This window comes from Propithecus coquereli, unplaced genomic scaffold, assembly GCF_000956105.1.
Source record: "Propithecus coquereli isolate 6110/MARCELLA unplaced genomic scaffold, Pcoq_1.0 Scaffold346, whole genome shotgun sequence".
NCBI lineage: Eukaryota > Metazoa > Chordata > Mammalia > Primates > Indriidae > Propithecus > Propithecus coquereli.
Window position 1 is genome coordinate 1471152 of NW_012149130.1, and position 14343 is coordinate 1485494.

Below are 14343 nucleotides of genomic sequence, written 5' to 3' on the forward strand. Positions count from 1 at the left end.
CGGAGAGCCCCTCCCAAGGATGTACTCCCTACGCCCCTGGGCTTGTCTTAACAGGGCTGCAGCATCCCCCCACCAAGTGAGTCAGAAAGTGGAAGGGACTTTGAGAGACTTCCCAGTCCAGCGCCTCCTAACCTGAGGCCCGTGGCTGGACTCCAGGAAGCCTGCGAACAGCCTGGGATTCTGTCCGAAGTTGTTTGGTGTGTACTCACAAGCACTTTTCTAGGAAGAAAGTCCCTAGCTTTCATGAGATTCCCAAACAGTTTGTAATCCAAAAATATTGGAGAACCACTGACGTAGTCTGTCTTTTAGGCAGGACCAGACTTTTGCCATGAGCTTCTTTGTACTCCGAGGAAAAGGAGTTTGTTTCCTCCTTGGGCGGTTTGGTCCCTTGGAGAGTTGCTCCTTCCGCCCTCCTGCTACAGCTAAGCCCCAGCGGGTCAGGCGGCTCCTGGTGGAGGCTTAGATGTCAGCTGTGTGTTGGTTCCGGGCACCTGAGCTAGTAGGCAGGCAGCCCAGACACTGCTGCTGGACTGGATCAGAGCAAGGCGTGGCCACCTACTTCAGTCTCTAGGGTCTGCTGCTGTTTCTCTGCTCTTGGTGAGAAACCTGCTCGTCATCCTGGCGTGTACTGCACAGCCCCTGAGGATCGGTTGGGAGAGTGCCGGGAAGCTTGCTAGGCCACAAGTTAAGCAGAGGTGTCTTTGTGTCAGGATGCAAAGAAAGGATGTAGTAGGGGCCCCAGAGAGGGGCAGTGCCCCACGAAAGAAGTGGGTTAAATGAGTGGGTTAAAACGAGGGCAAGAAATAGTTTATAAATCCACATTTGCTTCGTTTATTAGACTGATTTCCACAAGGAGACCTAGTACACAGCAAGTACCAGATAAATATTAACTGAAGGAAAAAAAAGAGAGGGCAAAGCATTTAAGGCGTACTGAAAGAGAACCATCAGCAGGAGAGGTGAAAACAAGCTCTCAGGAGGGAAGAGTCACCGCCGGCCGAGGCCACTGATGGGGAAGGCAGGGCCAGGGAAGGACAGGCGGAAGCATGGGCTGCACCAGACCCGGGGAGTGTGTGCCGGGGCCTGTCATTCTCTGCCCCCGCCAGGGCTGTAGGCAAACTTTGGACCTGGCTTGGGAGTGTTCCGGCAGCATCTTGCTCGGCTCTCTTTGCACATTTGCCCCAGTGTGACGATTCCCGAGGGCCGGGGTAGACCGGAGGAGACGCTCCCTGCAGCCGACACACGCTCTCTCTTGGCAGGCATGGGCAAGAAGGATGACCCCAAGCTGATGCAGGAGTGGTTCCGGCTGGTGCAAGAAAAGAACGCCATGGTGCGCTACGAGTCTGAGCTGATGATCTTGTGAGTGGCCTTAGGCCAGGGGGCCCAGTACGGGGTGGGGGACGTCAGCCCCATGCCTGTCCCAGCGGACATACCGACCCTTCCTAATCTGGCGGAGTAAGGGGCGGTGGTCCCCAAGTCATTGTTGCTTGTTTCCCTCCCTGCCCCGCAACCGCAGTGCCCGGGAGCTGGAACTGGAAGACCGGCAGAGCCGACTGCAGCAGGAGCTCCGGGAGCGCATGGCGGTGGAAGGTGAGTGGGGGGGTGGCGCACATGGAAGCCGTGTGGCTCCCGCCTCCTGGGCCCTCACACCTGATGTCTTCGGCTGCTCCCAGATCACCTGAAGACCGAGGAGGAGTTGTCAGAGGAGAAGAAGATCCTCAACGAGATGCTGGAGGTGGTGGAGCAGAGAGACTCTCTGGTGGCGCTGCTGGAGGAGCAGCGGCTCCGGGAGAAAGAGGAGGACAAGGACCTGGAGGCCGCCATGCTGTCCAAGGGCTTCAGCCTGAACTGGTCCTGAGCTCCCACCCACGCTCGCCATCGGTCTGTTGGCATCCGCCTGACCGGGCTGCGGTCTCCAAACCACCTGGATCCGGGACCTGAGAAGGCCTGGCACCTCCATGGGGTCCGCACTCAGATGCCCGTGTGCCTCTTGAAAGGGGGGTCAAGTCTCGTGTGCTGCAGGGAACCCCAGGTGACGAGGACTGTCCAACGTGACCCCGCCTCCTCCGAAGAGACTTCCCGCTCGGAAGAGAGGAGCATGTCGCGTATGACGTAGGAGTGGGGGACCCCACACGCTCCCTGGGGACACGCCGGCTGGTGCCCCCTCTTTCCACATTTGGTAAGAGAAGAAAGCTGCTCCCTGTCTGTCGGAACCACGGCCGCCGCCGAGTACACCTCCACGGCGCGGGAGGCAGCTGTCTTCGTGCTCCCTGAGCACCACCAAAGAAACGAAAAATGCACCGCACGAAAGCAAGATGTGACTCGAGACCTGGGAGGGGGCAGTGGCCGTTCGGAGCAGCGCCCACCCAGCATCGCATGGGACACCGAGTGGCGGGCAGGCTCTGGAACTTACCATGCAAGTGAGAAGTTGGCAGAGGGCCTGCTCCCCTGCCCCGACCCCACACGCCAGACCGCGTGTGGCCCAACGCCCCAGGCCTCTCTCTGGCGGTGGCCTGAGGCCTGGGGTTGCTGCATTTTGCTTTCAGTTCACAACCGTTTTGACACTGGAAAATACTGACTCTGGGGTCAGGGCGAGGCCTTGCATTTCAAGCCCCAGTTACAGACAGCCGTTGTCACTGGTCAGTGCTGTACATCAGGGAAGGGAATGACCTTTTTCCTGGGCGTTTTCCTGTGTTTGCACATTGAAATGAAGTTGACCTGGCAAGATGCTCCGCCGCTTTGAACCCTTTTTGTCAATTAACTTATTTTTTTAATACTTGAAACAACTTCATTTTTATATCTGTACTAGAGACACTGATCACCTGGCACCTGGGCAGGAGTGACAGCGAGGCCTTTGCTGCCTCTGGCACAACCTGGCCCAGAACTGACCGAACGACCAGATGTTTGTCACGCACACCTATTTATTAGCCTTCTTCCTCGTGTTACTGGCCCGGCTGGCATCACGGAGCAGCCCGGGACCCTCACTGGTTCCTGCTCACAGCTCTCTGTCCCCTCCTGGAACTGTCTGGCCCTCCTCTGCCTGGTGCCGTGCTCTCACCGGGGCTCCGGACTTGCCACGAGAGCCACCCGCTCGTCGGGATGCGTTTCCAGCGCTGTTTGGGGCCAAGCCGGAGGCCGAGCTGCCGCTCTTGCCCCTCCCTGTTGGAATCCTGGCTCTGCAGAACCCATTTTTCTCCGTGTTGGTGCCAGGGTTTCACCTTCCTTGGCACGTATGTTAAAGTTTCGGGGCAAGCCCTCTTCCTGGCTGGCCAAGACAGTACGGGGTGGGACCTTGTCATCAGCGTGGCTGATGAGAATTCCCTCTGCCCCACTGAAGACCCAGGCAGACAGAAACGCATTCGCTGCAGCAGCTATTGGGGTTGAGGCTGGCCTCTCACAAGCAGGCTCCAGCCTTCCCTTCCCAGGCGTGATGGGGGCCTCCCCTGTGCCAGGATCTTCACGGGGCAGTAAGAGGTGACACTAGCTCTAGGGCCACACTGTCCATTGCTCACAGTTCAGGCTGCATACAGCTCATCAAGCCACTGCCTGAGAAGGTTGGAGGGGTTGGGGTGCTTGTCTTCAAAATAGCACGTAGCCAAGGGAGGGTTCCTGCAGCGCCAGGCCGCCTCGAGGGGCGCTCAGCCGCCTCCTGGTGGGGAGGGCGGCTCCACGGGGCATCCTGAGGGCAGGGCTGGCCGAGCGTCCCTGCTGACCTTGGAGTTTCCATGGAGAGCTACACCGTGCCTCAACTTGAACATGCATCCCAACCACAAAGCGAAGAACCTATTCTTCACTTGGTCCAAAAGCTGCCGTCTCTCTCCCGTGGGAATCCAGGAGACGTGCTGCTAGCAGCCGTCACAGCTCTGACTTCTGCAATTCTTGTTTTCTGCTGAGGCAAAGTCTCCGTTTTTATTCTCTTAAAAGAGGGGAGAGCAGGGTATTCTAGATTTCATCTTCAAACCCCAATCTTCCAGTAAAATTGGACCTAGGACAGGACCGTCACCGCCCATGTGGCCTTTTCCCTGACCCCGTTCTCCTCTCAAACGCCACCGTAACCAGCCAAGCCCGGCAGAGCTGCCTCCATCCCTTGTCGCTCCTGCTGACCCCAGAACAAGGGAGCAGTTGGCAAAGTGACTCGCACGGGGAGCGACAGTATGATACGCTCTGACTGGCCTAATGTAGCAGGGACGCCACATGCCACCCTTGCCTCCTGCTGCTGCCAGCCCTGGCCAGCCTTAACATCACGGCACCCTCTCAAGCACACGCTGCTGCCTGCAGTCGCCAGACGGGACTGGAGACTTTGCTAGAGACTCCCAGAGCCCGCCAGCCCGCACCGTGTTCCCCAGCGCCCGATGGTGTTAGGACTTTAGATTCTAGGAGAGCACTTTTTTTAAGATCCCATTTTGTAACCACTAGTTTGCAGTTGATTTTAGTGCTCTGGCGACTTGCTGCATGAAGTGTTTTCCAACTCTGGAAATGCACACAGTTCCAGGCAGGTTTTCTTCCCGAAAATGAAGCCCCTCCTGAAAGGCAGGGCAGCAGGATAGACATGCATATACCTTCGCACATAGAATGCCGGAGCTCCCGCTGTGGACGGTGCCAGCGAGCCCAGGCGCGGGGCCAAGTCCAGGGGAGACCCATGGCCAGCACCCCCGCAGGGCACAGAAGGCAGCAGCCCTCCCAAGCCTGTTTCGACCAGCAAGAATAGACTATTCCTAACCCTTTCGGAAGACAGGAAACTTTTCAGTGGGACAGGAAAGAGTTAAAAAAATTTTTTAAGTGATAACATCTGACCCACAAAGGGGAATGGTCCATTTTAAGTGCAATAAAAGTTTTGCAAAGAAATATAGTGTTACTTCTCAAGTCATTTTCTTGTACTTGGCAGTGAGCTGGGCTGCCCTTCATGCAAGGCACCGTGTGTTTAGCGTACGTGTAGGTGTGAACAAGGCTGTTTAAGGAATGCAGCTAGTTTTTTGTTTTAGTTTGTGCTTTTTTTAGTCCTCCATAAATTGCTGGCTCAGCCCTCAACTGCTGTCACTGGGGAAAATGTCTGAGGCAACCCAGTTTGGGAAGAAGCTGCTCTTGAGACCAAGCCCAGTAGCCTCTTTTTTTTTTTTTTTTTGAGACAGGGTCTTGCTCTGTCACCCCGGCTAGAGCACAGTGACGTCAGCCTAGCTCATAGCAACCTCCAACTCCTGGGCTCAAGGGATCCTCCTGCCTCAGCCTCCCCAGTAGCTGGGACTACAGGCATGAGCCACCACGCCCGGCTAATTTTTCTATTTTTAGTAGAGATGGGATCTCACTCAGGCTAGTCTCCTGACCCCAAGCGATCTTCCTACCTCGGCCTCCCAGAGTGCTGGCATTACAGCTGTGAGCACCGCGCCCGGCCCCCAGTAGCCTCTTTGAAGTAGAGATTCTCCAAGTCAGAGTGACCCTGTGGTCCTGGTGACCTTCCTTCCAGGCTGGCCCAGGCTCTGTCCCACAACATGACTGACCAGCGAGCCTGGTGGCATGGGGTCTGCAGCCCCCAGGCCTAAGTAGTTCCTATGTCTCGGTGTCACCAGGTTCATGGGGTCCTGCAGGGAGCTAGTGCCACTCTCCTGTAGTCTGGAATCATCCCCAAGAGATTGAAGGGAGCAGTCCTGGCCAGCTCTTCCGCCTTTGCTGCAAGACACCTCCGAGGCCCATTCCGGCTCTCTCCTCCCTTGCCTTAGTGGTTGAATCATCAGAGTATCGCTGTCTTCGTGGTCACCCACAGCGCTCGTCCTAAGGCACTGTGCGTCCCTGAAGAAACAGTGGCAGCCGCAGGGAGGGAAAGACCAGCACCAGACTGCAGTGGGCATCCTTGCTGGCCTAGAGATCCGCTAGTTCCCCAAGCCGTCCAGCTGTGTCGCCAGCTATTCCAGAAAGAAGAAAGGCCCGGCCAGGACCAATGTGGACACCGTAGGAAGAACAAGAGGGCAAAACTGTATAACCAGCCCCAGAGCGAATATACCGTGGCCCGAGACTCCCGAAACGGAAGCTGGCTGCAGCCTTGGCTGCGGGAAGGGAGGCAGGGCTGGTGGTCGCCTGGGCCGGGTCGGCTCCTCGGCGGGCGGGCTTTGGCCGCAGCTCATGGCAACCCCAGGTGGCAGGAAGTGATGACTGTTGCTTTAGGGAGGCAACCAGCAAGAACAGCTGCCAGCCGGGCAGGCACACGGGGAACTCTCCCTTCCCCAGAACCACCACGTCTGCGGCTCCAAAATCCCTCCTGACCCTGAATCCTCTCGTAGTCGCTCCCTAGGCGTCAGAGTCAGAATGGTAAGGCGACAGAACACGCCTTTGCTTTATGAGCTGGCAGACTGGCCACTTACGAGACTCCCCCCATTGGTGTCACCTGCCTGTGATACTCAGCGAGGACAGTAAGAAACCATCCTCGTAGGTGGGCTACACCCCCTGCACACCAACCGGCCGGGGCCAGAGCCTCACCCCGGCATACAGCGAGGGCCTGAGGCCAGGCGTGGGGCTCGTAGGCCCCAGCGCTCCCCACAGCCTGTGGCTGCTCAGCTTCACCGGGAAGCATGTGGCGGCTCCACTCCTTGTGTCCCCTGTCCCAAGGGCTTCCTGCGGCTGGGTCTTAGATGGGAAGGTGCGGTCCCAGCGTCTGTGTCTCAGCCACGTGTGCCGCTGCCTCTCCCTGAGAAGCCACCTGCCACCGAGACGAAGGTGTCCTGTGATGCGCACACACCCCTCTTCGTGCCCACCTGGCCTTTCTGCACCAGAGAGCACGTCCAGTTCTGAAGCAGGCTGGATTTCAGCCTTGGGACCACAGGTGGGCCAGCCATGGAGGTGGCCCAGGCCCCAGGACTAGGCAGGACCTGAGTGGAGGATCTCCCTGCAGCAGTGGACACCTGGACCCTGGCGAGACTACACATGGTCTTGAGTGTCCCTAAAGTAGGTAGAGGTAGCACCCTCTGGACCCGGGGAAGGCTCCTTTGTAAGTGCTAAGGCGCTGACATGAGATGAGCACCAGGTTGCTGGGTCTGTGCCACCCACGAGATGGAACACGGAGTCGGGTGGGTGCAAGGCCAGAGTCCAGACGGGGCATGTGTTCCTGCCTTTTCCCCTGATGTCAGCCCTGGGCACATCGCTTTAACTGGCCAGTGCCTCGAGTTCCCTACATCTGAGGTGGGGCTGGCAACCTGCAGTGTGGGAGGAGGGGCGGCACAGGCAGGGTTGGTGCACAGACCTCTCGGGATGGGGACGGTGTTCACCCTGAAGAAGGGGTAGTAAACCCTGAGAAAAAAGCATCCAACAGGCAGCAGCTCCCCTTTTCTAGGTGCATCTTATTTAACTTTAAAAAAATGTTTTTAGGGCCACGTTCAGTGGCTCATGCCTGTAATTCCAACACTTTGGGAGGCCAAGGTGGAGGACAGCTTGAAGCCAGGAGTTTAAGACCACCTGTCTCTACAGAAAATGTGTAGCAAGACCACCTGTCTCTACAAAAAATGTTTAAAATTAGCCGGGCATGGTGGTGCACACCTGTAGTCCCAGCTACTCAGGAGGCTGAGGCAGGAGGATGGCTTGAGCCCAGGAGTTTGAGGTTGCAGTGAGCTGTGATTGCACCACTGCACTCCAGCCTGGGTGGCAGAGCGAGACCCTGTCTCAAAAAAATGTTTTTTTTAAAGCATCAAATCCCCTTTGAGAAATGTCACCAGGGCCAGATTCTCGCTCCACACCAGCCTCACGTTGGGACTGAACAACACTTCGGGCCCCAGTAGCTGAGGTTTTGAGCCTCCATCAGATTGTTCTTTGCATGAGCATTTTCATGTGAACACCTAGCATGGGGGAGGGCAGGGCTGGGCCTGCGCCCACCAACCTCCTGCACTGGACAGTCACAGCCACCAAGCACGCGATGCCTCACTGGGAACAGACTAGCTCTCGAGTGCCCCCTTCCCCAGGGTCTGACCTGGCCCTGGAGCTGCAGAGGGACCCCTGGGTCTGCAGAGGTCTCTCACGGGAGAAGACATGGAAAAAAGCATTGGAAAAAGCATTGAGAAAAGACAAGTTTCCCAAAATACTGTGCCTGAGAAGAGGGGGCAGCGGGACATGCCTGCTTGGTGGCGAGCAGCCCAGGCCCGAGGAGGTCCAGCTCCAGCGCTGTTTGCAGTTGTGCGGGGAGGAAAGTGGGAACCGTGGAAAGTAGCTTTTCTTGTGTGTGTGTGTCGTGGGGTGCACATTTGCCCTCCGACTACTTGCACACCTCATGTGGCCAACAACCAGAATAAAACCAGGCAGTATTTTTTTCCTCTGTGTGGAAGAGGATCATTTCTCCCCTCAACAAGCAAATTCACGCCCTCGGGGGCTGAGGTGCACCCATAAAACGCAGGGCTCCTGACACCTTCCTGCCTGGAGGACCCGGTGCGGGAGCCATCTGCTCAGCAGGCCAGCAAGGGAGGCCATTTCTGCCTCTGCCCCGGGGTGTGTGTGTGTGTGTGTGTGTGTGTGTGTGTGTGTGTGTGTGTTCGGGCTGCACAAGTGCCACTGCTAGCTGGTAAGAATTATTCTTCCTGTCCTTCCCCTGGCATGACCACGTATCAAAGGGCAGGCAGGAAGTTGTCTTCGTCCCCAAACTTCTTGCCGAGGCCGGGCAGCCCCTCCCCACCCGCGTGTCCTGACGCTTTTCATCTCCGAGTGGCGTGGCAGAGAGAAGCCGGCTCTGGGCAGTGGTGCCAACAGAGAGGGCGCTTCTGCTGGTGGAGGGGGTGGGATGGGATGGGTCTTGAGGGCACCAAAAGACGAGCGCGCTCAGAACCTAGCTGCGGGGTGAAAAAGCAGGAACCCACCTGCTCCACGCCAGGATTGTGAAGAGGGGTGAAGCCTGCCGCAGAAGCCATTGGATGGCCCCGAGTATGGCACAGGCCGCCAGACTCAGCAGAGGCATCAGAGGTGGGAGAGGGCTTCCTAGTGCCTGGCCCCTGCCCACCCAGCTGCGGGGAGGGTGCACCTTTCTGCTCCCACCAGGGCAAGACGCGGAGGGGGATGAAGAACTCCGTGCCCAAATCACGCGGAAGCAAGAGAATGAGGCCCACGCCCCCCCCTCCCAGCCCCCGTCCGTCCCCTCCCTGGAGAGCTCCCCGTGGAGGGAGGGCTAACACGGCAGCGGGAGTGAGCAGAGCTGCACCCCCGCCCCGGGGGCTGGTGGCGCAGGAGGAGGCCAGCACACCCTCCCGCTGAGCGGACACGGACTCCTCACCGGGGCATGGGCACGTGTGGTTGGGTTTTCAGGTGTCAAAGAACTGCCCCTGGCTTTGAGAGCTAGACAGTGAGTTCAGGCGGGAAAGGGAGCTGGCGGCACTGAAGCTGGTTCTCCCACACAGGACACAGGGTCTGCAGCCCTCTCCCGGACAGTCCTGTAGGTGTCCTTGGTCCCGCAGGATCTGGCTGGGCCCACGGTTCACGGCGTGCCCATCCTCCTTTTGCTCTAAGCCAAAGGAGATACTGCCCCTGCCCTTGCCTGGTCCCTCGTCTTCTCTCAGGGGTCCCGAGGATCTCCCACCCAACCCCAGGAAGAAAATTCTTTACTGGAGGCCACTTGGCCGTGCAAAATGGGTGCCGGACCAGACATCTGGTCTGGCTGGCTGACCTTGGACATGGCTCTCCAAACCTGTTTGACTTTGAAACGGGAAAGTGCCATCCACTTCTGTGCCCCATTAACAAGATCCCGGATGTGCTCCGAGTTCTGTGGGATGCTGTGCGGTCCCTCTGTGGCTGCCGGAGTCACAGTCCCACACAGGCATCCCCGCCCTGAAGGAATGTCCCCCGCCCTGGCCCTGCCCATAGCATGTCCCGGAAGTGGCTGCCTGCCCTGGGCTGTGATGGGAAGTGGCCACAGCTGCTCGACCGGTTTCCAGGAAATCGGAGACTGGCAGAGTCCCACAGCCACGCTGACTCTGCCGCGTGGCATTCTCAACCCGTGCATCTTCGAGCGGAATCCTGGACCTGTGGTTTGCCCTTTCTCTCTCAACGTCCCCCTGCCGGGTGTGATCCGGCCAACACAGAAGTGCTGACTTCAGGAAGGATGGGCGGGGAGCCCGTGCCAGGGCCCAGGCCCTGGGAAAGTCCTGCTGCCCCTCCCCCTGGAGCCCACGCTGGGCCACAGCCAGACTGGGAGGGGTCGCGTCTGACGTTCTCCAGCCCCTTGGGCCTGAGAGTTGGTCCTCTAAAAGTCACTCTGCTTTGATTCCTTGGGTGGTGGCCTCACTAGCAGCTGTTGGTTGTTGGCAGGCTAGAAGGTCCCAGGCACAGGGCTGCCTGAGGCCATCTGGAAACCCCAGAGTGGCCTTTTCGCCTGCTGAGTCATGGCTGGGTCAGAGCCAGCCTGCCTTCCGGCAGCACACAGCAGCAGCGCTGGGGCCTCCAGGCCTCCGGCTCCCACGCTCTGGGGACAGCGCCAGTCTAACCATGGGCGTGAGCACTTCTGCCCACCAGGCCCAGGTCCTCGGTCTTGCTGTCTGGCTCCTCTCCGCCAGCAAGACTGGTTTTCCTCCCGCTCTCTAGACTCCTGCCTTCCCAAACCGCCCTGTCCTTCAAGGCCCAGGGCCTGGCCTCTGCACTGGCCCCTGCACATCAGCCACAGGACAGCCGTCCCTCCCTGGGAGCCACTCCTGCCCTGCCTCCAGGCGCAGCTGCAGCCTCCGTGGGGCTCCAACCCGCCTTCTCTGACCGAGGGCCCCGACTCGCACTGTTTGCTTCCCACGTGTCCCCTGTGCCCGCTGGCAGCGGTGGGACGCTGGGAGGCTGCCTCGGCTGGTGTTGGAGGGTCCTGCGCTTTTCAGGAATGAGCTGCCACCGTTTCCTTGGCCAGAGTGAGGTTGGCTGAGAGCCCTGGGCCGTCCCTCCGGCCCCAGCTCCCGCACGGTGAGCCATCACGGGGCGCTGACTGCGTGGAGGGCTCCATGCGGTGCCAGGCCCTCTCCTTCCCCACAGGATGGTACCCTGTCACCTCTTTTGTGCTACACCAGGTCTTGGGCAGGAATTTGTTGTCAGTTTCTACTCTGGCGGTAAGGGCAGTGGGGGTAGCCAGGACGGAGGGAGGCTTGACTCCACAGCTCAGGGTCACGCCCAGGAGCTCTGCGGGGAGGTGGCACCAGGCTGTGGGTACCCCGATGGGTGCCCAGAGAGGCTGGGGCAGGCGCTAGGGCAGAGGGGCTGGGAAGTCTCCACCCCTGCAGTTTGGGGGCATGAGATGCCTGTGAGGGAAATGACGTCACAGCGTGCCAGTGCTGGGGCCAGCCACGTCCTGCCCTGTCCAAGCTCCGTCCTCAGGCCAGGGGACGCTGGCCCTTCTAGCTTCCTCGTTCCTTCTGCTTCCTAGGAGCACCTGAGCCCCAGCGAGAGCCCGGCGGCAGAGCTGGGCTATCGAGGTGAGGTGCACAGGATGGAAGTGGGGCAGGGGCAGACGGCAGCCTTCAGGGCAGCGAAAGGCCCGGTGGGGGCTCGGGAGACCCGCTGAGGAGGGGTGAGCCTGGAACACAGGGGAAGGGGCAGAGTGTGGCCAGCCCCACCATGTCCCTCCAGAGTCCCCATCCTTGGGCTCCTGCTCTCTGAACCGCCTCCCACACCCCCAGCCCTGACGCCAGGCAGCCCCTCACACTGCACGGAGCCACTAGGAGCCTCCCCGAACAGACTGCCAAGTAGTGACGGCAGCCACCGCTTCCCGAGTGCCTGCTACATGCCAGACACTGCCTAGACCCTTCTGTGGTTCAGTTATTCATACTATCACCCGAGCCATGCATTGCTATCTCCTTTTATGACCGGAAATACAGGCTCAAGAAAGTTGTGCCTGGACCTCAGGATGGGGTGAGCCAATGGCCAGCTTCCCCGGTGGGGCCCTGGCGTTCTCCGTGGCTGCCACCCCAGGATGCCAGGCCCTCACAGCAGACATTCGTCAGGCAGGCTTCCGCACACTCCTGGCACCTGCCCGCTCCCTCCGACTTATGCCTTAACGCTGCTGCCGCCTCCTCTCCGCGGAACAGGTGGCAGTCAGAGCCCGGGCCCTGTGCCAGACGCTGTGTGCGGGGGCGTTATTGTTAGCCTGCCATTATTATCCCCTTTTAGGGATGAGAAGACTGAGCCTCAGACTGATTAGGTATTGTGCCCAGAGCCACAGAGCTTGTCAAGGTCAGAGCTGAGAAAGTCTGAAGGCTGAGCTCTTAACCACCAAGCAAGGGCTCCCTGGGAGGCCTGCGCAGGGCCCAGTGCCCCTGCCCTCGGGATGCCCCAGGGCTCTGGTCTGACCGGCGCGCCGGCTCTCCAGCGCAGCAGTGCGCAGAGTCGGCTGCTGTGGCGTCCGCCCCAGGTCAGTGGGGAGCGCGGGGCTCGCGCCTCTGCCTCTGCGTGGAACGGCCTGCGCCTCAGCACCCCCGGGGGGAGAGCCCCTGGGTAAAGCTGCTTCACCCAGGCAGACTGGGCTAGAAATACACCTTCAGGGGCCCTGAGACCTCTGAGCTGGTGACCGTGACACCCCTGTTGTACAGTCCCGGGGATGCTTGGATCTCCCCTCCACGGGGAACTTGCTCTCTAGCTGCGAGAAGGGCCTCAGCTGACAGCCTCTGGAACCTGCTGCAGAGGCCGCGGCTCCCCCGGCAACAGGCGAGCATGTGGGGGGCAGGGGGCGTCCGCTTCTCCTCTAACAGCCATCTTTGCCCGAAGCTCCTCACTGGCGTGGCCGCCGCGGGTCCCTCCAGGTCCACTTCGCATCTGCCCAGGTCTCTTCTTCCCTCTTTCCTCTAGCGGGGGACAGAGCTGCATTGCGACCGAAGGCTTTCCCTGTCCAATCCTGCTCCCTCCTCCTGCAGACGCCCCCTCTCTGCACTCGCGGGGTGCTTCAGCCCGCAGCGCCGCCGCGCCCGTGAGCAGCCACCTGAGGCCAGGGCTCCGTCTTCCGGGCTCTGGGGGCAGCGAGGCCTGGAGGCCCAGGGCCAGAGCCCGGAAAGGCCCAGTCATTCCGGGAGTTCAGAGGGGCCCGCTGCCCCGGGGCTGGCTGAGCCGGGCCGTGAGGAGAGTCCTAGGGACCCAGGCCCGGCAAGGAGGGAAAGATCTGAATTTTGCTAGAAAAGGATAAGGTTTGCCTTTGACCATGCAGCAGGACAAGATGCGTGTGAGACCTGCCCAGACCAAGAGAGGAAGGCCGCCTGGCGAGGAGCACGGGCAGTGACAGGGAAGGAAACCAGCCCCTCCGCCGAGAACAGTGACTCAGCGCGGAAAGTGGGCACTTCCATCTTCTGGGGCCACCATAACCAAGCACCACGGACTGGGGGCCTGAAACGACAGAAACTGATCTCGGAGTTGCGCAGCCAAAGTCGGAGATAACCGTGGCGGCAGGCTTGGTTTCCCGACGCCTCTCTCCCCCCTGCGTCCTCCCAGTCGTCCCTCTGTCCGTCTGTGTCTAACTGTCCTCTTCTCATAAGGACACCAGTCCTGCTGGATTAGGGACCGCCCTGAAGACCCCACCTCAGTAAAGACCTGTGTCCACACACAGTCGCGTCCTGCGGTCCTGGGGTTAGGGCTTCCACATGTGAATCCGGAGGACACGAGTCAGCTCATGACAGTGGGCTTTGAAATAATATTTTAGAAACTGGCCTCCTTAAAGATGGCTTTGAAAATGCCGCCCTCTTTCCGCTGCACTAAGGGGGGCTAAGCAAGAGGGGCCGGGGGTTCGCAGGAGGCGGCGGCGGCACGGGAAGCAGCAGTGAGGAACCTGGCAGATCCCAGCCTGGCTGGGTGCCCGTTTGTTTTCTCTGCTGAGCGTGACTCTCTCTTATGTATGGATGGATGGGCGATTTCATTTTTAAATTAAGGTATAATTTACACACAGTAAAATTCACCCTTTTTAGCGTGGAGTTCTGAGAGTTTTGACGAAAGTGTACAGTCATGTAACAACCACCACGATCAAAATGTAGAAGAATGCCATCGTCCCCCAAATTTCCCCTGTGTCCTTTTGTAGCCAACCAGCCTCTCCGGCTCCTAGTCTCTGGCAACCACGGATCTGTTTTCTGACCACACCTCTTTTTTGGTTTTGTTTTCCTTTTGCAAGAAACATCATATTCTCTTGTTTTACAAACACTGTGGACAGATTTTGAAGCCTAAATCACAGTAGAAGCAGCAAATTAGGACGGGGTCAGGGGGTGGGTTGGGGAGAGGCTACCCTGACTGCAAGAAGCACTCGAGAGACCTGCAGAAAGCTATTAGTAATAGGAGACACAAGGAATTGGTATAGGTCCTGCCCTGCGTGACAGGGCCGGCAGCCCCCACAGTGCTTAGGGTAAAACCTCAACCGCCCACCAGGCTGCCAAGCCTCACGCC

At 59.2% G+C, this 14343-nt stretch overlaps 1 protein-coding gene across 1 annotated transcript in view; it reads left to right on the forward strand.

Moving 5' to 3' along the window:
* The window catches only part of MICAL3 (microtubule associated monooxygenase, calponin and LIM domain containing 3), a 211428-nt gene extending 208959 nt beyond the window's left edge, over window positions 1-2469 (forward strand). Inside the window, exons 30-32 of the mRNA XM_012651059.1 lie at window positions 1257-1356; window positions 1514-1587; window positions 1671-2469. Of these exons, the coding sequence (XP_012506513.1) occupies window positions 1257-1356; window positions 1514-1587; window positions 1671-1855 (359 nt within the window). The 3' untranslated portion in view covers window positions 1856-2469. The remainder of the gene's footprint in view (window positions 1-1256; window positions 1357-1513; window positions 1588-1670) is intronic.
* The last annotated feature ends 11874 nt before the right edge of the window (window positions 2470-14343 follow it).